At 37.3% G+C, this 23,952-nt stretch overlaps 1 protein-coding gene across 1 annotated transcript in view; it reads left to right on the forward strand.

Annotated features, from left to right (window-relative positions):
- The window catches only part of LOC126469923 (protein furry), a 1,144,124-nt gene that overhangs the window by 53,082 nt on the left and 1,067,090 nt on the right, over positions 1-23,952 (forward strand). Inside the window, exons 8-17 of the mRNA XM_050097322.1 lie at positions 5,635-5,842; positions 6,035-6,172; positions 10,258-10,492; positions 11,935-12,113; positions 12,207-12,431; positions 12,636-12,779; positions 15,380-15,608; positions 17,982-18,202; positions 19,757-20,063; positions 22,165-22,351. Coding sequence (XP_049953279.1) covers positions 5,635-5,842; positions 6,035-6,172; positions 10,258-10,492; positions 11,935-12,113; positions 12,207-12,431; positions 12,636-12,779; positions 15,380-15,608; positions 17,982-18,202; positions 19,757-20,063; positions 22,165-22,351 — 2,073 coding nt within the window. The remainder of the gene's footprint in view (positions 1-5,634; positions 5,843-6,034; positions 6,173-10,257; positions 10,493-11,934; positions 12,114-12,206; positions 12,432-12,635; positions 12,780-15,379; positions 15,609-17,981; positions 18,203-19,756; positions 20,064-22,164; positions 22,352-23,952) is intronic.

A 23,952-nucleotide genomic window follows, 5' to 3' on the forward strand; every position in this document is an offset into this window, starting at 1 on the left:
ATGTTCTTCGGACCAATTGCAAACAATTGAGGCCCAGTGACATGGTGCATTGTCATCCATGAAAATTCCATTATTGTTTGGGAACTTGAAGTCCATGATTGGCTGCAGTGGGTCTCAAAGCAGCTGAGTATAACCATTTACAGTCAATGAATGGTTCAGTTGGAGCAGAGGTCCCAGTCTATTCCGTGTAAACACAGCCCACACCATTATGGAGCCACCACCAGCTTGCACAGTGCCTTATTGCCAACTTGGGGCCGTGGCTTCATGGGGTCTGCACCACACTCAAACCCTACCATCAGCTCTTACTAACTGAAATTGGAACTCTTTTCACTTGATCACGGTTTTCCAGTCATCGAGTGTTCAACTGATGTAGTCACAAGTCCAGGATAGGAGCAGCAGCCGATATTGTGCTGTTAGCAAAGGCACTCGCCTAGGTCGTCTGCTGCCATAGTCTGTTAAAGCTAGATTTTGCCACACTATCCTAACGGTTACATTTATCAAACACCCCACATTGATTTCTGTGGATATTTCACACAGTGTAGCTTGTCTATTAGCATGGAAACTCTCTGCAAATGCCACTGCTCTCGGTCGTGAAGTGAAGGCCGTTGGCCACTGCTTTGTCTGTAGTGAGAGATAATGTCTGAAATTTGGTATTCCCAGCACACTCTTGATACAGTGGATCTCAAAATACTGAATTTCCTAACAATTTCTGAACTGAAATGTCCCATATGTCTAGATCAAACTACCATTCCGCATTTAAAGTCTGTTAATTTCCATCATGCAGCCATAATCATGAATCACTTGAGAACAAATGATTGCTCTGCCAATGCGCTGCCATTTTACACCTTGGGTATGCGATTCTACCATGATCTGTTTATGTGCCTATCACTATCCCATAACTTCTGTCACCTCTGTGTATAGCAGTTCAATGTTAGCATTTGAGGCATTATTTGGAGTCTGGTACAACTTTGGGGTTGCAATATTTCAGTAATTCACAAGCCATTGGAGCAGTAAATACCATTACAAATAACATTAAATTAAAATTATTGCATGAAAATACACTATGATTTAATAAACATAGAATGGTCCATAGTAGGCTGTAATGTGACTTTTATTTAACCATGTGATTGGCTAATTTGTCTGTATCATCCAAAAATTGTGTTGCTCAACAAACATGTCCCCAAATGCCAATGGTTACATATCTTTGTAAAAGTTGCTCAATGTTCCCCAAAAGACAAAATATCGCCCAATCTGGTCACCCAGGTGGTACTCAATTATAAAAAACCATTTCCGCTGCAAAACGATGGGGAGTGGTGACTGGAGAGTGGAAGGGGTATGTGATGACAGCACATTCTATAATTCGTTACTTTCTAAAAGATTTTTTTCAGCAGGCTGCTTGAAATTATCCCAGTTGACAGCATCCTGCATCCCTCCCTCCCCCTTCCGTCCAAAATCTATTTACACCCTTATAATACTGTAATGATTGAAGACAGCAATTCTATGCACAATTAAATCTAAAAATATGCATATGTTCATGCACTATCAAATGTGTAAACATGCACTGTCAAAGACATACACAGCAATTTCAGAATTTGATCTGTTGCTATGATGTATCCCATTTTATTTTAAAACAAAACTTTTAACTACTAGTTTTTACAAATTCTCCAACAGCTGGGACAGGAATCCATCTGCCGGCAACTTTAAAAATGGTTTTCTGTGGTTGCCCATTTTCAATTTACGAAACTGTCAGGGTTGTTCCGCCACAGCCAACTCTTTTCCAATATCTTTCTTTCCTGGCAGATTCCAATTCCATTAAAGATTTTGCCCTTCTACCTAAATGAAAAGAGCTGCATTGAAGGCAAGCTGAGTATCTTTTCAGAGACTCCCGACACTAAAAGCCCTATGATAATAAATAATAATCCAAAGTCTCCTTTAGGCTCATAGATTTGTCTACTGGGACATTCTTTAATGCAAAAATTGAACTTTCTTAGACTGCAGGAAGTGACAGATGCATACTTAAATGAGGTAATTTGGGAAAAATGTAAGGCTGAATAATTCCAGATCTTTTGCATTTTTGCCACCAAAAATTGTGATAGCTTCTCTTTCGAACACAGATCTCTTTAGTCCAAAAGTCCTGTCAATAATAATCACGGCGTCACAAAAAATTAGCACTCATCCATTCCTAATCACTTCCTCAGTGAAAGATGAAGAATATAAAATGATCTCGAAGGGTGAAGAGAGATTGGAGCATGACTGCTTCTTAGTGGTTTTTCAAATTATGGCACTCCTAAGTAACGAGATTATATCTTCGCTTGGTGTAAACTCTGAGATCATTGTCGAATAAAATGGTTTATCATTCTTAATAGAAATTTTCAAAATAAATGGAAAACATGCGTCTTTTTAATGTTCTCTGTAATTAATAGGAACTACACCTGTACGCCTTGCGGCTCATTGCTGTGCGGCTGTAACTTTTTCCACATGGAAGTAGAAGTGCCCAGTGTGAACTCAGGAGGTGTAAATGGAATCACTCATATGCACATGTTAATGAAGAAGCAAATACCTACACATCTGCCTCTACTTCTGTGTGGGTCAAGCTACAGCTGCAAGGTGACTAGCCTCAAAGCGAACAAGTGTAAATGCACCTTTACACTGTTCTTCCCATTTCAGCTGTATAGAAACTCTGCCACAGCCACATATCATTTCATGGAATCCTCCATTGTGGAGGTAATCAGTTGCGTAGGTATTTTATCAAAAAACATCTTTTATTTTAATCATAACATGTAAGCTTTCACGGCTGGCATCTTCATTAATTAAAACTTCTGGGCTGAATTGCTGTGGTCCATATATAAAACCGCTTCTCCTTCCTGACGTTTCGTTGCCTACTGCGGGCAACATCGTCTGAGGTGAGACGGCGACTGGCTGCTAGGCACTGGAGGTCCCACTTATATAGAGTGCATAGATGGTGCCACCACTCATCACGTGCTTTCAACTTTAAAACTATCTCTGGCTAGTGCCATCTCTCTCGATTATAGGTAATCGATAGTCACTAGATCTCTATAGCTTCTCTATACATGCGGGTACAATAATGTGAGGTCCTAGCTATCATGTTTGTCTCACTAAATTTTATTTCGTGATCACCGTCTTTGAAAACGTGTTCCGCTACAGGTGATTTGTCAATTTGTCCCAATTTACAGTTCCTTTTGTGTTCCGTTATGCTGGTATTAACACTCCTTTTAGTTGTTCCAATGTAAACCATGCCACAGCTACATGGAATTTTATACACACCTGGGGTAGCTAAGGGGTGTTGTGCATCTTTCACCAATCTTAAACTTTCACTAATTTTCTTGGTAGGTCGAAAGATTGTCTCCACTTGAAACTTGGCCAAGTTTTTTAATGTGTTATGTGGGTGGCTGTGTCATACATATTTTTTTTGTAAATAATCAGCCAGTCACATTTCACTGTGTAGTTCTTTTAGCTTCAAATATAAGTGTTAGAACATTTTTTTAGCGTTATCTTCAGGGATGCAAGATAGTGTGATTGTGTAGTTGGTCATGAGTGAGGTTGGGAGAGAATGAGTATAATTTAATTTTGGTTAGAGCACTGCTACCTCATCATTGAGCGCGCGCACCCACACACACACTGAGGGAGGCTGGCTGGCTTGCTTGCTTGCTTTCTTTCGGGTCCTAAATTATGTACATTCTACCAGAACTTTCCTTACCATATCTGTTTGTCTGTACAATATCTGAAAACACTCTAGGGCACAGAATGTATAGAAAGCCTGTTAACACACAGGTTTTATATGCCTCTTTGCATTGCCACCTAGCCCTAAAAGCAAGCAGTGCTCACCACTCTGTCTCTGTGTGCCTTCTGTATCAGTAATGAAAACAGTTGGGAATCAGAGTTGGATTTCTTAAAGAAGACAATGAAGGCAACAGCTGTGATGATTTGTTCATAAGTAGGGTTTCTGAACAAAATGTTGTTAATTACCCTGATAAGGAGGATGAGGATCAGCTGTTCAATCATTTTTTGTAGTGTTACTGACCACATCAGTAGAATTCTATGTAAAAATGTTGTGTAGAACACATTCTTCAATCATAACAACAAAGAAAATTTTTTTCAGATGCAGTACAGAAGCATCTTATTGCCTTGCACACTGTGAGAGTCTATGAAGTGACATGTGGCTGTGGCAGTTTTTATATGGGTGAAACAGGAAGAACAATAAAAGAATGTATTAAAGAGCATGAATGCCACATGTGGTTAAAGCAAAGTATGAAATCTGTGCTAGTTGAACATATGGAGAACTGTGGCCAAGACAGTGATTTCAGCAACAAACATGTGCTGGCCAAAGAAACCAACATTTGTAAAATGAAAGTCGGAAGAGTGGTTGAGATTTCCAAGAATGAATGGGCTTCCAGCTCAGTGGCTTCCTGCCATCAAGGAAATAAATACACTGCCACACACCATGAGGAATAAAGAAAACTGCCAGAAGCCATCTCTACGGCACAACAATACAATAATCCCACTTCTTCAGAAAAAGTGTGAGAAAACTCCATATTATAAGCAAAAGCAACACTTGTTTTTCACAGTGTTCACCTAACTGTGAATAGCAGAAGGTCAGGAAGACATACCACAGCAGAGGGGTCAAAACACTGATTGTGCAGATTTAATTTAAGAGGAACATGATGTGGCTTAACTCCCTCCAGTATCAGATTTTGTTGCATCACTGGGATTTTCAAACCAAATAATGAAGTAATTATTAACATACAGTGGAGATGTATAGTGAGAACAAATACCACACAATTTTTTAATGCTAACATCAACAGCTTCTCCTGTAAGCATCCACAAAGTTTCACTTAATGTGATAATTTTGTAGGTAACGAGGTTCGAGAAGTGGGTTCTTTCTGAGCACATTATAATATCTGGCAGAGCTATGTTTCATCAAATTATAACTGTAATCATTTTTCCACCAATATGAGACTTTCAAAAGCGAATTTGAACATTGTGCCACCAACAAGTGATGGGCCTTTGCCTGTTTTGTCTTACTGTGCTTGAGTGGTAGAAGCATTGTATGGAAAAATGCTTTTGCCACATAAACAAAGTTCGAGAATATGTTCAAACATTTTTAGTTGTGTGTAGGTCCAAGTTCAATTTTACTTTTAATAGCATGTTTCAGATGAACAATATTTAAACTTAAAGCAATGTCATCTTTAACTGCCATAGGTAGCTCTTAAAAGTACTATTTGTAGTACTCAGTCTTATTGCTTATGTAGTGTCACCATGTCATATAATTTCTTGAGGAAATACATTACTTGCCAGAAACATATTGTTTTCTGAAGTTTCTTTTTGATTTTCTTAACCAGTCTTTCCCATTCACACTTGTGTCTGTTGGGTGCTGTCTTTGTGTCCTATTGCTAATAATATTGTTCTAAAACATTGCAAAATAAAATGGATTTACATTACATTAATTTGTTGGAATAAAACATAATGATAGTATTACCAGTGTTGGTTTTTGTGTACAATCTGCATGAAAAACTAATGTTTGTAGCCTGACAATGGATTATCTGGGGTGGAATAGCTTATTGTATGTTGTTATGTTTGTAGTCTGTTACTAATGCACTGTATATTAATTTTCAGTATACAGACAGGTCCAAATGCTGCAAATATCCACATAATAGCAGATCTCTATGCTGAAGTAATAGGAGCCTTGGCACAGTCTAGGTTTATGTCAGTGAGGAAGAGATTCATGGCTGAATTGAAGGAACTGAAGAGCAAAGAACCAAACCCAAATACTGCTCAGAGCATTATCTCTCTTCTGATGGGCATGAAGTTCTTCAGAGTAAAGGTATAGCATTTTCTGCAGTCCTGTGAATAATATTTAACAGAAATTCACTGTAATTACCAAAACATGTTTCTAACATCATTTTATGAGTTACGAGGATTCCTTTCTTATGGCTCTCTCTTTTTTTAAATTCTTTATTTTTTTCATATGTGTAATGAGTGTTAATAAATCAATTATATTTCTTTTAAAAATTAGATGGTACCAATAGAAGAATTTGAAGCTTCATTCCAGTTCATGCAGGAATGTGCTCAATATTTTCTGGAGGTCAAAGACAAGGATATAAAACATGCTCTGGCTGGTCTCTTTGTTGAAATTTTAGTTCCAGTAGCAGCAGTAAGTATCTGTGAATGTTGTTATTGCATTTGCTTAAGATAATAAGATGATAATTTTTGGCCGCACAGGGTAGCCACGCGGTCTTTGGCACCTTGTCACGGTTCACGCAGCTACTCCTGTTGGAGGTTCGAGTCCTCCCTCGGGCATGAATGTGTGTGTCATCCTTAGTGTAAGTTAGTTAAAGTTAGGTTAAATAGTGTGTAAGCTGTTGATCTCAGCAATTTGTTCCCGTAAGACCTTACCACAAATTTACAATTTAATAATTTTTGTTGTGTATTTATTTGTATTATTACAATATCAGAGAAGGAAATTTCCTACTCACCATATAGCGGAGTTGCTGAGTCACGATAGTCACAACAAAAAGATTTGCACAATTATAGCTTTCAGCCATTAACACACACACACACACACACACACACACACACACGCACACACGCACACACACACACACACACACACACGCGCGCGCAAACGCAACTTGTACACACGTCTGCAGTCTCAGAGAGCTGAAACCACACAACACTAGTGCATGATGGGAGGGACGACTGGCTGGGAGTAAGGAGGAGGCTGGGGCGGGGAGGGAGAGGGATAGTATGGTGGGAGTGGTGGACAGTGAAGTGTTGCAGTTTAGACGGAGGGCAGGAGAGAATGTGCGGAGGGGGGAGGGGGTAAGTAGCGGAAAGGAGAGAAATAAAAAGAAATTAAAAGATTGGGTGTGGCGGTGAAATGGCGGCTGTGTAGTGCTGGAATGGGAACAGGGAGGAGGCTGGATGGGTGAGGACAGTGACTAATGAAGGTTGAGGCCAGGAGGGTTACGGGAACGTAGGATGTATTGCAGGGAAAGTTCGCAACTGCACAATTCAGAAAAGCTGGTGTTGGTGGGAAGGATCCATATGGCACAGGCTGTGAAGCAGTCATTGAGAAGAGGGATATCATGTTTCGCAGCATGTTCAGCAACAGTGTGGTCCACTTGTTTTTTTGCCACAGTTTGTCGGTGGCCGTTCATGTGGACAGACAGCTTGTTGGTCGTCATGCCTACATAGAATGCAGCACAGTGGTTGAAGCTTAGCTTTTAAATCACATGACTGGTTTCACAGGGAGCCCTGCCTTTGATGGGATAGGTAATGTTAGTGACTGGACTGGAGTAGGTGGTGGTAGGAGGATGTATGGGACAGGTCTCACATCTAGGTCTATTACAGGGATATGAGCCTTGAGGTAAGGGATTGGGAGCAGGGGTTGTGGAAGGATGGTCGAGTATATTGTGTAGATTCGGTGGACGGCGGAAACCTACACAAAACTGAATCTAATCTAATCTGACACAGCTGCAACATTTCTGCTACTGTCAAAAATGAATTACCTCTTGATACTCTGCCATATTTGTGGGCTGCACTATTTTTATTTGGGTTCTCTAGCAGCATGCTGTGGTACTGTGGCATGGGAATTTTAATGTGTACCAGGACATGAAGACATACACATACAAACAAACAAATGATTAATTATGTGACCTTTTTTATGAAACAATTAAGACTTTATGGCTACCCTTCATATTCACTTTGAGAGATGATGACTACAATATCTTCTAGTTATTCATTTTCTTTGTGAGAAACGATGACACTGAATATTTGCTTTGACAATTTCATTGAAGCTGATGCCTCATTCTATATCTTGTTTCATCACTGTAACCAATGATCAAGTCACCTCCACAGATCCTCCACCACATCAGCTATCCTATGGAAATGTGTCAGTAATGTCAGTGTGATTACTGAACCCATAGAGTGGTCTGCCATAACTTATCTGTAACTCTTTGTCACTGTAATTCCAGAATTTGACTGGACATCTCTCCACATTTCACTGGTTTTGTCATCTGTGACATGAAAGACAGTGAGGGTGTTATATTCCAGTTAATCACCTTGAGGTAGTTGAGGATTATGCATCTTTTGTAGGGTCAAAGGTCACACACAGTTTCAGTGCTGCAATCATCCTCTTTCCCAAACATGGCATTTACTTCTTGTAATTTCCATGGAAACTATTACATTTATGTTACCTTGTTAGCAAGGCACATTTTTTGAGTCACTTAATTTGCTTTTAACTAGGGTACAATGATGCAGTAGACTTTGTTTCGGTAGAGTTAGCAAGTTGATCAATGGCCCAGTTCTGTGACTGTCAAGAAAAAGTCCTTATAGGGTCCGTTTTGATAACCAGTTATTACTCTTAAACCAGGGAGAGATATGGACTTGTTTTCTTAATGAAAAGCTCACTCTTTTTCAGAATTTTTCTCTTTCAGGTAACTATATGCTTTCATTTGACTTGCTGCCCGCAAATATTTATTACGCTGAAATTTGTCATCATTAGACACATTTAACTTATGTAACTGTACCTTTATGGACATGCTTTTCTATATAATTTTTAGTTGTATGTAACATATAAAAATTTAAAATCTTCAAATGAATATCCATTTCTTGCTACATTGTTATATAGTGAAAATTAATTTGAGATCCATCTTATAGATTTAAACTTTCAAGGGATTTAACATAATTCTATAGAGTAAATAACCTTGATGGAAAATTATTTTTATGTTTCAGTATTGTTTAAAACTTGCCAAATATACACATTTTCATTTTGGCAGTACATTTCCTGTAATTAGCCAGGAGAATTAATAATTGCTTCATAAGTGTGATTTTTTTTTTTTTTTTTTTTTTTGAGGGGGAGGGGGGTTGCATAATCAACAAAAGGATTTAGCAGTTAATAATTCTGTGTTATTTGGGAATAGTAAAATGTTGAACGTTCACATCTAAAAGCAAAACAGAAAAAAATACACGAAAGGATGAAGGTGGGGCATTGGTAGTTCTGTTTAATTTTGTTGTAAGTGATTGTATGTTAACCTGTTCATTGTAATGGAAATTTTAATACCTCAGTGTGCTGTATGTAATGTTCACACATGTTCATCTTGTCATACAAGAAAATAACAATTTTTCTATCCTGGCCTGTCTTATGTTTAAATAGAGGTGTGGTGTAGCTGGATAAAGACCTTTGCATGCATCATAGTTTCAAATGTGTGTATCCCCATGTTTTCTTATCCCATCCATCCACCTTGTGTTATGTCATCACCTCAGTATTTTCTTATCTCATTGGATCTAATACAGAATTTCATTGGTCCATCTGTCGGCCATTTACCTGGATCATGTCCTATCTGTATCCATTTAATTTTCACTGCAATTGTAATTACTTCTCCCATGATAATTTCTTCCCTGATCCATTTATTTGTTTTACTGTTTCTGATATGAATCTATCAGTTACATTCTGAACAAAACTTATTTTTTGAATAATTTTAACATTAAGAGTTCATGTCTGAGTAGTGTAAGGCAGTACTAGTAATACACATTGATTATGCATTTGCCACGTCAGACACAAGCTTAGTTTTGAAGACCCTATTTAGCAAGCTCAAAGCAAATGATGTGTTATGATATATATACCATATCTCAGAGTGAGAAATTCATTCTGATACGACATGCTTAAGCCGTTTTTCACCATTGTTGTTCAACAGTCTGCAAGCTTAAAATGCCTGACATAAATGAATAGCCTCAGTTGTGTTTCAGATGATAATTATAATTATTTAATTTAGGAAGTGAGTTTGCACGTAGGAAGCGGCAAGTTATCTTAACCTGTGAAACTTTTGTAAAAACAGTATTAACTGAATTTCATAAACAGCTCCTTTTTACAACTTCTACTGCCCCCTCCCTTTTTCATCACACCATTGTACAAACAGATATGTCTCCACAGCACATAACTGTATTAGACACATCTCTTACACATAGATTCTAAGAAAGCTGCTATTCTCTTTTCCATTAGTCCCTATCTGACTTTTCATTTGCTCTTACCATCAGTGTCCTTTCCTTCTTTGTGTCAGTAAAGATGTTTTCCACACAATGGTTTGGCTGTTGGGCAACTTAACATAAACAAGATGTTAATTCTGGTATTTATGATATCACTAAATTTAGTGTACGATGTTCTTTTTTCTGTGTGAATGTGCTTTGTTACCTTTTCAACATTTTTCTAATATTCACATATTGTTTTAATTTTTTCAGACAGTAAAAAATGAAGTTAATGTTCCATGCCTGAAGAATTTTGTTGAAATGCTTTATTCCCAGACTCTTGACATGTGCACAAAATCAAAACACCGTTTAGCTATTTTCCCATTGGTTACATGTTTGCTGTGTGTCAGTCAGAAGATATTTTTTCTTCAAAACTGGCATTATTTTTTAGCCATGTGCCTGTCTCATTTGAAAAATCGTGATCCCAAGATGTGTAGAGTTGCCCTTGGTAAGTTTACAAATATTATGAGGCTAACCTGTTCCATTACTTTTTGTAGCATTCATGATAATTATTGTTGTATAGACACTGGATTAAGTTAGTTAATTAAGTCATGCTTTTTTGTAACAATTTAACATACCCATCAGAGATGGTCACAGTTACTCCCAAGTTTGTATTTGTAAGTCATTTGTGTTGCTGTATCACATGTGTGATAGTAGTAGATAATAGCTCCATTCAGTAACTTTTAGAAACTGTATATCATGACATACAAGGCAGCAAAGTATTGTGGACTGTTGCACTCTAGCATCCCAGAAGCCTGGTGCATATGCCAGCAATCACAAAAGTTCTTATTAATTAATGTCTTGCGTCATTTCTTGTGAACTAGTTGGCCATGGAACAATATCATTATGACAAATCCTTCACTGCTCAAGCTGTACTCCAAAATGGTCCCCAACATTCTACGCAAAGGGTATTGAGGCCTATCATCTAGAAACACTATCATCCTTAGATAAGTTGACTAATCTTCAATGCCATATAACACAGAAAGTGTGTTCAGTTTCTTCTCAAATATGATAATGTGCCAACAAACTATTGAAGATTGCATCTTAACATGGTTAAAACAACTTGGATTTCAACACTGAACAAACTTTGAAAGTTCTTAGAGTTCGAAACCACTTTGTAGAGTAGGAGAGGAAAATAAAACAGAGTGTATAAAACTATTTTGAGTTTTGACATGACGTTGCACAATGTACACATAGTTTCCATTTATATTGCTTATGCAGTAATGGTATCTGTGAATGAATGTTGTTGAGAAAATGAAACTGGCCATCTACTGTGCAGAAAATGAATATCTTGTCAAACTTAAGTTAGTTATGACCATATTCCACAAAAATAGAACAAGGTGTGAAAAACCAAGGAAATTCAGAAATGTATTAAGCTACAGCCTCCCTACTGCCTTGTTGCAAAGCATATTCTGTTACAGTGTAATGTTTGTTAATACTATGAATTCATTTGCTGTGTGCTTTCATTTTTGTACAATGGTTTATGATGATCATATCAGTGTGAAAACTTACATGTAAAATTCATTTAACTTATGTGAGTGAATGATCTTAGCACTTTATGAGGTTGAGAAACTGTTTGAGAGAACTAGTAAGTGTTGTAATAGGGATCTCCAGGGGACTAGGCTGTGACCTATTGCACATTTCATACTTTTTATTGTTCTGTTATTGATCAGTTTCTATATTTTGTTTGATGAAGGAACTGGAGGTCTCAGAAGTGGGCTTTCATTTATGTGTAATAAGCAGAAAATCTCTCTTCAGTTAATTTTTTTCTCATTTTTTTCATGCGAACAGTTCTTCCAACCCTCCCACTTGCCTTTTTCTCATCTGTGCATGGTGACATGATGTAAAACTAACAATGAAGGATGTAAAGGAACAGAATGTTTGTTTCAGAATCACTGTACCGACTACTATGGGTGTACATGATTAGAATAAAATGTGAAAGCAACTCAGCCACACAGTCCCGTCTTCAGAGTATAGTTAATTCTCTGTTTCCAAAGGGATCAAAAGCTGTTGTTCCACGAGACACTCCACTAAATATTTTTGTAAAAATTATACAGTTCATAGCACAGGTAAAAAGTAGAAAATTAAGAATTATTACTTATAGTTTCCATATGTTTTTATACTTTTCAATTAATTTTGTTGGCTTATTTCTACCATTTAAGGAACGTTTGGATTTTGCAATGAGGGAAATAGTCTTTGACTTACTCTCAGTTGGCAGACCAATCAAAATTATTTTGACACCAGAAAGAATGAGTATTGGCCTTAGAGCGTTCTTGGTTGTTGCGGACAGCTTAGAACAAAAAGAAGGTGAACCACCAATGCCCCGTACTATGGGAGTCCTACCATCTGGAAACACACTTCGTGTCAAAAAAACGTATCTGAACAAGGTAATGTGCCTCTTTTTATCTCAGTGAATATCAAATTTTAAGAAAGTAAAGTCATATTCTTCAACTGCTGAGATTGCTTTCGTTCTGTTTATGGCTAAAATTAATAATCTGCTTCATTTGTGGAAAACGGTTTACCCTGTAATTTGTATTTTAACCCATACTTTGATGTAATGATAGTAATTATGCTGTTCCTCCACATTACAGATGCTAACTGAGGATACTGCTCGAACAATAGGAATGTCTTCTTATTTTCCACATGTTCGACGAGTCTTTGTTGATATTCTACGTGCTCTTGATGTTCATTACGGTCGTCCGTTAATGATGACAAGTACTCAGAATGTGAATAAGGTAAATGTATTAATATAATTTTTTTGTATTTGGGAAGAGACAACATATAATGTTTATTTTAAGGGAGTACTGTAATCATTGATTGTTGTTAAAATAAAAATAAGTGTGTAAGTTACACCACAAATCTATCTCCTCAACTAGGTAAAGCTATTAATGTTCACTGTCAGAGTCTTCAGATGCCCATAAATGTTACAATAGTGTGTATGTATATGTATGAAAGACATTGTATATCTAAGAGTAAAATGCTCATTTTGTAGTAAAAGAGAGCAAAAGTTAGTGTGACTTTTCTTTGTAGGATCAAGTACCATGAAGCTGTTTTCCAGCTACAGTGAGGGAAAGGGGAGTGGTATCCTTCAGAACTTTATCCTAGGTATCAGATCCATGGTTGTCACATTATACAGGAAGCTAGGCTAACTTTATCAACACTGGAGTCATTGGAAAGAAGTATTAACTCAGTTGCATAAGGATAGAATAAGGAACCAGCTGTTCTCCATTTTTAAGATCATCCTCTTGTTTGCACAGAGTTTTATGGAAATCATGTGAAACCTAAACTAGGGCGGCCTTACATCAACTTTGAATATGGATCTACAACTTAACCATCGCTACCTGACTCTGTCACACCATACAGAACACACGAGTTACAAGATGACATGAACATTAAAGAGATATCATAGCAAATATGTTTCATTTCAGGGGTTTTCAGTAGTAAACAAAAGATGCAGTTAATTTATTTAAATTAAGATTCAGATGTTATTTGAGTATTACAAGTGATCCAGCATAAATGCAGCAAATATACAGCACAGTTTATAAACTAGAAAAATACTTGTGTGTGCTACTGCATTGTCCCAATATCAAAGAAATTAAGGAAATTAAGACAGAAGGGGTACAGGGTATTCTTCCTTGCTGATTTTTTTTATTGATTAGCTTACTTCTGTATCGCAACTTTAAGACAGATGCTGTTGTCTTTCCTCACAATCTTAAAGATTTTGAAAGAGACATGAAAGTATCTGAAGTTTAATATGAGTTGGAACTGGTGTTCTTAAATGTCACCAAATGGCTAAATCGTTTTTATGATTAAGTCTATTAGAAATGCCAAATTGAAAGGTTGAACTCAGTCTTGTAATTATTGGTATCCACTTCCTTTTTCCTTTAGAAACACTATAGTATTGATCAGTAACTTTGACACCTTTTCAGAAGATTTCTTTTGTGGAACCACCCTACATTTCGTCATAGTATTTAATATCGTCACTACTACAATTTTTGGAAATGCTCATTTCAGATAGTATACTGTGAGTTAACTCTTGATATTGTGTGACACTGCTTGACATATCAAGGGAGACCTTTCTTTAGGAATTGCATATATGACTTCACGGTGTTTGTATAAACCTCATCAACTATCCATTTGTTCCATCTTTTATGTGTCTGTTAGATGAACTGCTATTGACTTTGGTGACTATCAACCAGAACCAAACAAGGTAGCACAACAGATAGTATATTGAAATCACATTTGGAAGTAATGGGGTTTAAATCTCCATCATCCTATCCAAATGTAAGTTTTCTGTGGTTTTTTCGAAATCATTTGACAATAATTCCTTTGATAAAGGTGCAGCAAATTTCACTGCTCATCCTTGTTGTATCTGAACTTGGGATCTGTCTCTAATGGGCTAGCTGTCAATGGGTCATTACATCCTTCTTTTCCTTATTTCCTTTTAGAAACCAGACACCAAAGTCTGGAAGTGGCATTGTTGGGATTGGGAGCAGAAGTGTTGTATGCAATGGGGCTAGGACTGTGCTGATGTCAGGTGTAGTAAATGACCCTCTTGACAACTTCCATCAGTGCAAATATGAGCAAAGGAGGAGAAAATTAGTTAAAGTATGTACATGAGCTGTGCTGTCTTCTGACATAAAGGATTAAGGCTATTAACAATGGGGAAAAAAGAACCCCCCATTGCATTCAGAAGATTATATGTTCAAGAAATAGAAGAAACAGGTACAGCTGAATTGAAAAGTGGGATAAAATACATCTTTCATTAGATTTGTTTATGGTGTTACCTTGAGTTGAATGATACTGAAACTGCAGACAAAGAACTTTACATCACTGTGAGTTGTACATAACGTCACAACACCTCTGTGGTATGTTTTAGCTCTTGCACCAGGTGACTAATGTGCATTTGCTATGAAAGAGAGAGGTAACAATAGAATGATGGATAGAGCTGAAAAGAAAGAAGAAAGGGCTACGAGGTGACAAATTTCTGGCTTCAGGGCAACAGAATCCTTCAAGATGTATGGAAAACACTTAAAATGGCTGCTGTCAGGAGACTTGTTTAGGTGGAATGTAACTAAATTGCTGCCAAAATTGTTGTTGGCCTTCCAGGCGTTTATCAGTGTGTGATGGAAATATGGATAGGACTCTTTATAATAGGTGTGATTCTAGTTCATAGAGAATATTAACAAACAGATACGTCAAGTATATTTTGCAGGTAGATAGCATAGTAAAAACTTAATAGGCAACAAAAGAAAATTTTATTAGAGCATCAAATAAAATGTAAAAATATTACATCAATGTGAGCTGTAAATGGAATTTGTGTGCCTTTTTACAGGAACCTGATGAGATGATCACAGGAGAACGCAAACCTCGCATTGATCTATTTAGAACGTGCGTGGCAGCAGTTCCCCGCTTGATTCCAGATGGCATGACAGGTGGTGAACTTGTTGATTTGTTGTCAAGACTTACTGTGCACATGGATGAAGAGCTCCGAGGTCTAGCATACCAAAGCCTTCAGACTTTGGTATTAGCTTTTTCAGACTGGAGACAAGATGTGATATACGGTCTGTTATTGAATATGCTTTTTTATTATTTTGTTTTTTGTTATGTGAAAGAAAATAAAGCTTGTTTCCACATCCTATTATGTAGCTTTGCTAACTAAAAATGTCATTAAACAATTATTAAGAAAGGTGTGTGTGTGTGTGTGTGTGTGTGTGTGTGTGTGTGTGTGTGTGCATGTGTGTGTGTGTGTAATTTTAATTTATATTCTTATTGTTATTTTTGCATGCCCTTATAAATGTGCTATCCATGTCAGGTGCCACTGGTGTAATGTTGCATGTGCACGACATACCTGGTGATGGTGGTCGGTGATTGGGCTGCCCTAGTAGCCAGCACACTATTTCGGTGTCAGTATGCAGTCTGCTTGCTGTAGTGGTCCGACTTATGTCCGCTGTGGGCAGTCGGTGTAGTAACCAGCAGGTTACTATATTCTTTCTTCCCTGTAAGGGGGAAGACCAGCCATTGCCATTGTCGTAGACATGTTTGTAGGAAACCCAGTCAGGCTGAATGCCTTAGACACACTGTCCACGAGTGCAGCAAGGTGGAGGTTCCCTGATATTTTGGGGTGGCATTATGTGGGGCCGACGTATGCCGCTGGTGGTCATGGAAGGCGCCGTAACAGCTGTGCAACACATGAATGCCGTCCTCCAACTGATAGTGCAACCATATTGGCAGCATATTGGCGAGGCATTAGTCTTCACAGACGACTATTCGCGTCCCCATCATGCACATCTTGTGAATGACTTCCTTCAGGACAACGACATCGCCCGACTAGAGTGGCCAGCATGTCCTCCAGACATGAACCCTATCAAACATGCCTGGGATGGATTGAAAAGGGCTATTTATGGATGATGTGATCCACCAACTACTCTGAAGTATCTATGCCAAATCACCGTTGAGTGGGACAATCTGGACCAACAGTGCTGAGATGAACTTGTGGATAGCATGCCATGACAAATACAGGCATGCATCAACGCAAGAGGACGTACTACTAGGTACTAAAGGTTCCGGTGTGTGTGGCAATCTGGACCACCACCTCTTAAGGTCTCGCTGTATAGTGATACAACATGCAACGTGTGGTTTTCATGAGCAATAAATGTTTATGTTGATCTCTGTCCCAATTTTCTGTATAGCTTTCGGAACTCTCTGAACTGCTGTTATCAAGTCAGTTCGTAAGCCCATGTGTTAATGAAGGTTAAATCATCTCCCACAGCAATCCTTGCAGTTTTTATTGTTGGACGTCTATAACAGAATCTGTTATGGTTTGCATCATTCATCTGTAGATTTTTATAGCCATGATTTTCTTTTTCATGATTTGTGAGAGCATATATGCTTCATACTTAATGGGATGGAGTGTGGCCTAGCATTGATAACCATTTTGTAGGTGTTCTTTTGATAACAACAGCAATAACTCTCATGGTGTTATTTAGCTGGATGTATAATTTGTGTGTGTGTGGCAAACTGGGACACAATATTCAGCAACTGAGAAGACAAGATCCAAAACACAGGGATGTATGGTGGGTGCCAGTGCTCCCCAGGTTATACCGTATAGCTTTTGGATGGTGATGTCTCTTGTTTCTTGTTTTCAGTTCTTCAACTGTTTATGTCAGATGCTCTGTGAATGATAGAGTTTTATCAAGGGTACTTCAGTCTTTTATTGTAAGTGTAGTGTTTTCACGCTGCATGTTAAGTTTTCTTGTAGCAAGTTTATTATTTAGAGGGAAGTAGGCAAACTCCCTTTTGGTGGCATTTGGCTGCAGTCTCCATTTGCAAAAGTACTTCCTCATTACTTCTAGGTCCTCTGTTTTGATTTCTTCTTACTGTTCAGTTGCATGGGTCTTTGGCTTCTTCCTCTCTGCCTGTGAAATGGTAGCACTAGTGGAAGTTAAAAACAAATAGCTATTAATTTATAATAAATATTGACTTATGGTTGTGTGCATTCATTTACTGTAATAACTGGTGCTTTATGAGAAACAGATGTGGAGATGTCATTCTTTGTGTCAGTCCAAAATGTCAAATGACACAGTTATTTTAACTGAATCCTACTTTTGAACATTTGCACCACATCCACAATGCAAGTGCAGGTGCTCCAAGGCATGCTTTTTCAGGGTAAACATTCTGCTATCCTCTGTATTGCTTCATACCTCTCTTTATTCACAAGTGCATTCCAAATGTTTCCTATGCAAGCTTATGTGCAACTCCTGCATAGAATTATGAATTCTAAATCAGAAGTTCAAGATATTTGCTCTAGCACAAAATTCAGAATACGATTTTAGTTTTAATTGATACATTTAAATATTTAGAGCATGATAGCCATATTTACTAATGGTTTTTTGAGTTTCTATAGGTTGACCATTACCTTTAAAATATTTCCTCAGGTTTTACACAGTTTCTTGCAAGAGATGTTCAGGACACATTTCCTCAGCTAATGGACAATGGCTTAAGAATGCTCCTGCAGCTGCTAACAAGCTGGAAAAATGCCCTGACACCAAACACACTAGCTCTGGTCCGCACTACAAAGGAAGGGTGTTCAGGAACTGAAGTAACACGGGTAGGAATGCGTGATTTAGGTGGTGGAGCAAAGAAGACAGAACATGGGGTAAGGAGAATAACACAACCATTAATTTTTCTTAATAAACTGGAAGTACTGTGACCTGTATAATTGGTTATTATTTTAACTTTAAAATATCTGACACATAATCTACAGGTGTATCTTTAGGGGCACTTCTGTTTCAATGTCAGACAAGACACCCATTGGTAAAAGCCATCTACATTTTCTTCACATTACTGAATAGTAAAGGACTAGGAAAGAAAATGCAGTTAGCCATGTGACAACATATGAATACACAGAAATAAAAACTAGTAGAGGTGTGAATTTCCAGTACTGGAAAGTTCTTTCTGCAGGAAAAGATTGAGCAAAGTTTTAGAGTTCTTGAGACTTGTAAAGTTTTTATGATAGGGAACAGTCACCTAAGTTCCAATGTTAAGTGCAATTTCAGCTGACTAAGACAGTTTGTAACCTAGCAATGAAATGTTATCATCTGATGAAATTTGTAAACTAGGAAATGATGCATTGCCTTGAAGCCAGTCACTTAGAAGCTGTAGACTGTAAAAAAGAAATTGTAGACCAAATTATGGTTGATAGAGATTGGAGCTTTTCAATTCCACCATACCTTTTTAACCTGAATGTAAAAGTCTTTTTTTAATGTCCTACATATGGAAAGTTAGGGCACAAGCATATTCAGGGTGGTCAGAAGTGGTCTGAAAAGCTTGCAATGGCCTTGCAGGGTAGTTTGTGCAGAGAAATAATTGTTAAGAAACTAATTCAATATGAAGCACCATTTCCAAATTAGTTAGCATTGAAGTTAGCCAATCAGGCCACTGTGCACACAAATTCAAGTGACCTGCCAGAGATTGTATTGTGAAACATGCTCTTTGTTTGATTTCAAAAAGAACTGAACAAGAGAGCGATACAAAAATTGGACGTAGGGCAGTAGTAGGGATCAAACCTGAGCTAAAGACTAAATGGTCTCGTACACCATCATCTACAACAACTGACACTAATTGTATCTGGCTGGCTGCTTGAACTTGCATATTGATTGGCCCGATTGGCTAAATTAAATACTAATTAATTCAGAAATGGCACAATATATTGATTTTTTTTTTCTAAACAGCTATTTCTCAGCTGAACCTACCCTGCAGCAAAGCTTTTCTGACTGTTACTGACCACCCTGAATATCAGTGTCCTAAACATCTGTCACACTGTTCGATAAACGTTGGAACTTGTCATACTTTCATGTTTCGTGTAGGTCATGTTTGATATTTTTCATTTTTGAGATACATCTATTTACATTTTAAATGCCTTATGACATTGAGAATTGATACATTTTTATTCATGTAATCATACACATTTAATTATAAAGTGCTTCTTTTATCGAGTTCTCGTTACACTAAACATATTTCCCACTAAATAGTGAATTTTAGTGCATAAGACTATCCTGTTCTGAATTACTGTTAACAGAGAAAATATGCTTCTAGGTATGTCACTGTAAAACAAATACTGTGCAATAGACATTTTATTTTATTTGTATTATAAAGTATGTTGTGTATAATTTGAGGAAATCCTAGTAACCCTTTGTGCTCTTTTCCACAGAAGGCAGAACCAGTATCAAATGTTTTCCACATGGTAGAGGGCTTTGCATTGGTGATGCTGTGCAATTGTCGTTTATACCCAAGACGCTTGGCAGTACATATACTGAAAGAAGTGAAAGCATTACTGAAGTGCCTTGGTTGTGCAGATGATGACCAGCCTGTGATAGATGTTATTGATCAATGCTGCCCACAGGTTCTGGAAAAATGCTTAAGTATGCTACCTCCAGCAGAAAAGGCAGCAGCGCTCTCAATATCAAATATTGATTTACAGTGGATAGCAGATCGTAATTCTTGTGCATGGACAGCAGGTTAGTGCTAATGTGTATAGTAATGACATTCTCAATTTGATTACATTGATTTACATTTGTTGACACATCACAATATTTCTGGATGGAAGTTAGTAATAATGTATATAATATAACTTCATAACGTCAGAGTATTGGCTTTTCTGCCATATATAGTGACTTACCAGTCCTTGAGATTTTGATTTGTTTTGCATATCAACATAAGAATAAGTTTTGTCACAATCTAAAATATGGCACACAATGACACTTTCCACAGATAATGAATTTTGCCAGTGTCAACTACTCATCATTCAATTGTATTTAAACATGGATGATTTGTTAAGCAGGGAATAACAGTGTTACAGTCACTAAATGGTTCTTTAATTTATATATTCAGTTAGCAGAATATGGGCATGTTAGTGCTTGGATTCGACAGTTTCAACGCAGTATCTTTCATGAAAGAGTGAATGTTGCTGCACTCCGTATTTGAGGCTTAGATATTTTGTGTTTATTCTGCTTGAAACAAGTGTTACAATGAAAATTGACGTAGTATCGATTTTGTGCTTTGTGAAAACATGTAATTTTCAAAGAAAGAACTGAAAGATTTGACTTTAATTATGTGAACCATACTGTACATCTTGTGTTTTTATTTTCATTGGTTTCAGCTACCTTCAACTTTTGTTTTCTGTATTCTAGACTTAAAATCATTTTAGGGAACCATAGCATTCAATAATTTGCAAAGAATGATCAATAATTTATCTCCTTAACAATATTAGAGAAAGAAAGTTGCTACTCACCCTATAGCGGAGATGCTGAGTCGCAGATAGGCACAACAAAAATATTCACGCAGTTATATAGCTTTCGACCATTAAGACCTTTGTCAACAATACACACACACACACACACACACACACACACACACACACACGACTGCAGTCTCAGGCAACTGAAACCACACTGTGAGCAGCAGCACCAGTGCATGATGGGAGTGGTGACTGGGGCTGGGGGTAAGTAGGAGGATGGGGTGGGGAGGGGGAGAGACAGTATGGTGGGGGTGGTGAACAATGAAGTGCTGCAGTTTAGACGGCGGGCAGGAGAGAGGGGGGAAGGGGGGAGTAGCGGAATGGAGAGAAATAAAAAGACTGGGTGTGGCGGTGAAATGACAGCTGTGTAGTGCTGGAATGGGAACAGGGAGGAGGCTGGATGGGTGAGGACATTGACTAACTAACTTAGTTAGTCACTGTCCTCACATGTTGACAATGGCCTTAATGGCCGAAAGCTATAATTGTGTGAATCTTTTTGTTGTGTCTATCAGTGACTCAGCATCTCTGCTATATGCTGAGTAGTAACTTTCCTTCTCTAATATTGTTACATTCCATCCTGGATTTTCCATTGTTTGGTTTATCTCCTTAAATTGTTGCAGCCATCTGAAGATGAGCATGTGTTTGAAACCAGAAATGGCAAAGAACTATAAATGATTTAATTATTTCAGTAATTGGTAGGTAATTTAGTACATACGAAATAGAAATATATTGCCATGTTTTTATACAAAAATGCATACAGTAGATATGAAACTGTACTGTGTTAAGTTATTGGTAGCAGTCTAACAACCCAGATTTTATACTATAATCATCATTTTTACATTCTGAATTTATAACAGATACTGTAAAAAACACACACACACACACACACACACACACACACACACACACACACGGACTCTTAAGAGCCCAATTACAAGAAATGCAATGTACTTGTAGTGTCATCAAACAAACAGAAAGAAATTAGTAGTCCTCTGTAGTATGTCAAAAACCTGTGCATGCAGAAATGTTCCTGAAGGGAAAATGCCACATATCTTAAAAAGAGAAAGTACACATTTATTTTTTATGGAGAACTCTGAAGAAGACACTTTCAACGTAACTAAAATAGAAACAGAAATGTAATTTGCATATTCTAAATAATAATAATTTATGTGGTTGTGTGTCCAACGACATTGTTTCTTTCTATACATATATCTTCATTTTGTGAATGTACCTGTACTCCTGGAATATGTAGGAGTTAAGTTGATCCAGAATTACAGTTGCAAAATAATTTTGATATGACTAACGTGTTTGTTTTACAACAGGTTTACAGGATGAAAATAACATTAAGGCATCCTCTTTAAATTTAAATGGTGCTGATCCATGGGCTACATGCTTATTTGGGTTCATGGAAAGAGGGCGTGTACTTACTACATGTCCAACAGCTGTAATGCATTCATGGCCATTTGTGTTTGGAAGAGTCAATACACTTTTCACAGTTATAGACCCAACGTAAGTACGGTGTGTGTGTGTGTGTGTGTGTGTGTGTGTGTGTGTGTAAGTACTTTGCATTCTGCTTACACAATGAATTTAGTTCCAATATGATGGATGTAGTGGAATTAAGGGAAAGGCTTAAACTAATCATAAATCAGATTCTGGAGAAGTATGTGCTGGGTAAGCAGATTAAGAACAGAAAAGACCCACTGAGGTTTAACGACTAAATTTGTGAAATGCTGAGGACTATGTAAATATTGATGGGCAAAAATTAGTATAAATTCATGTGTCTATAAAAATACTGATGCGCGAAACTTCAGTGACTTCCATCATCATACCTTATTGAAAGATCTTGGTGAGAATCTGAGAAAATTCTGGTCCTAAGTAAAATCCCTAAGTGGATTGAAGACTTACTGTCAGTCACTCATCAACCAGCCTGGTGTAGAAGGCAGCAAAATGAAAACTGAAGTTTTAAATTTCATATTTAAGGAACCATACACAAGAAGGATTATATAGATATACTGTTGTTTGACTGTCAAACAGACTCCCATATGGAGAAGCTAATAATGAGTATTCCTGGTGTAGTGAAGCAACTGAAAGAGTTGAAAGCAATTACGTCATTAGGTCCAGATGGAAACCAAATTTGATTTTACAGGGAGTACTCTGTGGCATTGACCCCTTACTTAGCCTGCATTTATTGCAAGTCCCAAGCAGCTGAAAGAAAGCGCATGTGACGCATGTATATAGTAATAAATAAATAAAAATAAATAAATAAAAAAATAGTTAACACAGGTAATTAGGAAAACTTATTGTGTAATGTTCGAATACAGTATTAGTGACATGCTGCTTAAAACAGTCACGTTGATTACACATTAAGAGCCACATCAGTCATTGGTGACTGACAATGAGCTTTCTGTTCAGGCCACATCAGTAAACTTTCCATTTAGGCCATGCCAGCTATCAGTGACTGACGGTGTAAAATACATATCAAACTAAAAAAATTACATCTGTGTGGCATCAATTGCCTGAGACTGCAGTGTGTGTGTGTGTGTGTGTGTGTGTGTGTGTGTGTGTGTGTGTGTGAGATCATCATCTATTTTTGATTAAGGCCGTACTGGCCAAAAGCTTTGTTTGTGACAGTCATTTTGTTGTGCATGTCTGCAACTCAGCATTTGCGCTGTAAGGTGAGCAGCAACTTTCCTTTTCACAATATTGTTGAAAAATACATTGTTTTAAATTATATTGTGTTAAGTAATTACTTAAAATGTATTTAACATTTACTTAATATTTTTATTAGATGATTATATCATTAATGTCAGTAAAAGTAATTGATTTCCTGACCAAAAAGTTTCAATGAATTTATTGAAACATGATAAACATAAAAAGGTTCACAGGTACCATAAAATATGGTAAGTTCCTTAGTAAATTTTATGGCCATTTGTTTTTGAAATTGTTTCACATTTTCTTCGTAGCATAGTTTACAATATCTTGGATCTCAGCAGTTTGTGAGGTGGATGGGTAATTTCTTCTTGAATGCGGTGATACTGGTAACCTTCTTGGTGATATTTTTATATAAAATGTGAACATTCAGAATCAGGGTCTTCAGTAAAAGCTCAAAG

This window comes from Schistocerca serialis, chromosome 1 (assembly GCF_023864345.2).
Source record: "Schistocerca serialis cubense isolate TAMUIC-IGC-003099 chromosome 1, iqSchSeri2.2, whole genome shotgun sequence".
Lineage (NCBI taxonomy): Eukaryota > Metazoa > Arthropoda > Insecta > Orthoptera > Acrididae > Schistocerca > Schistocerca serialis.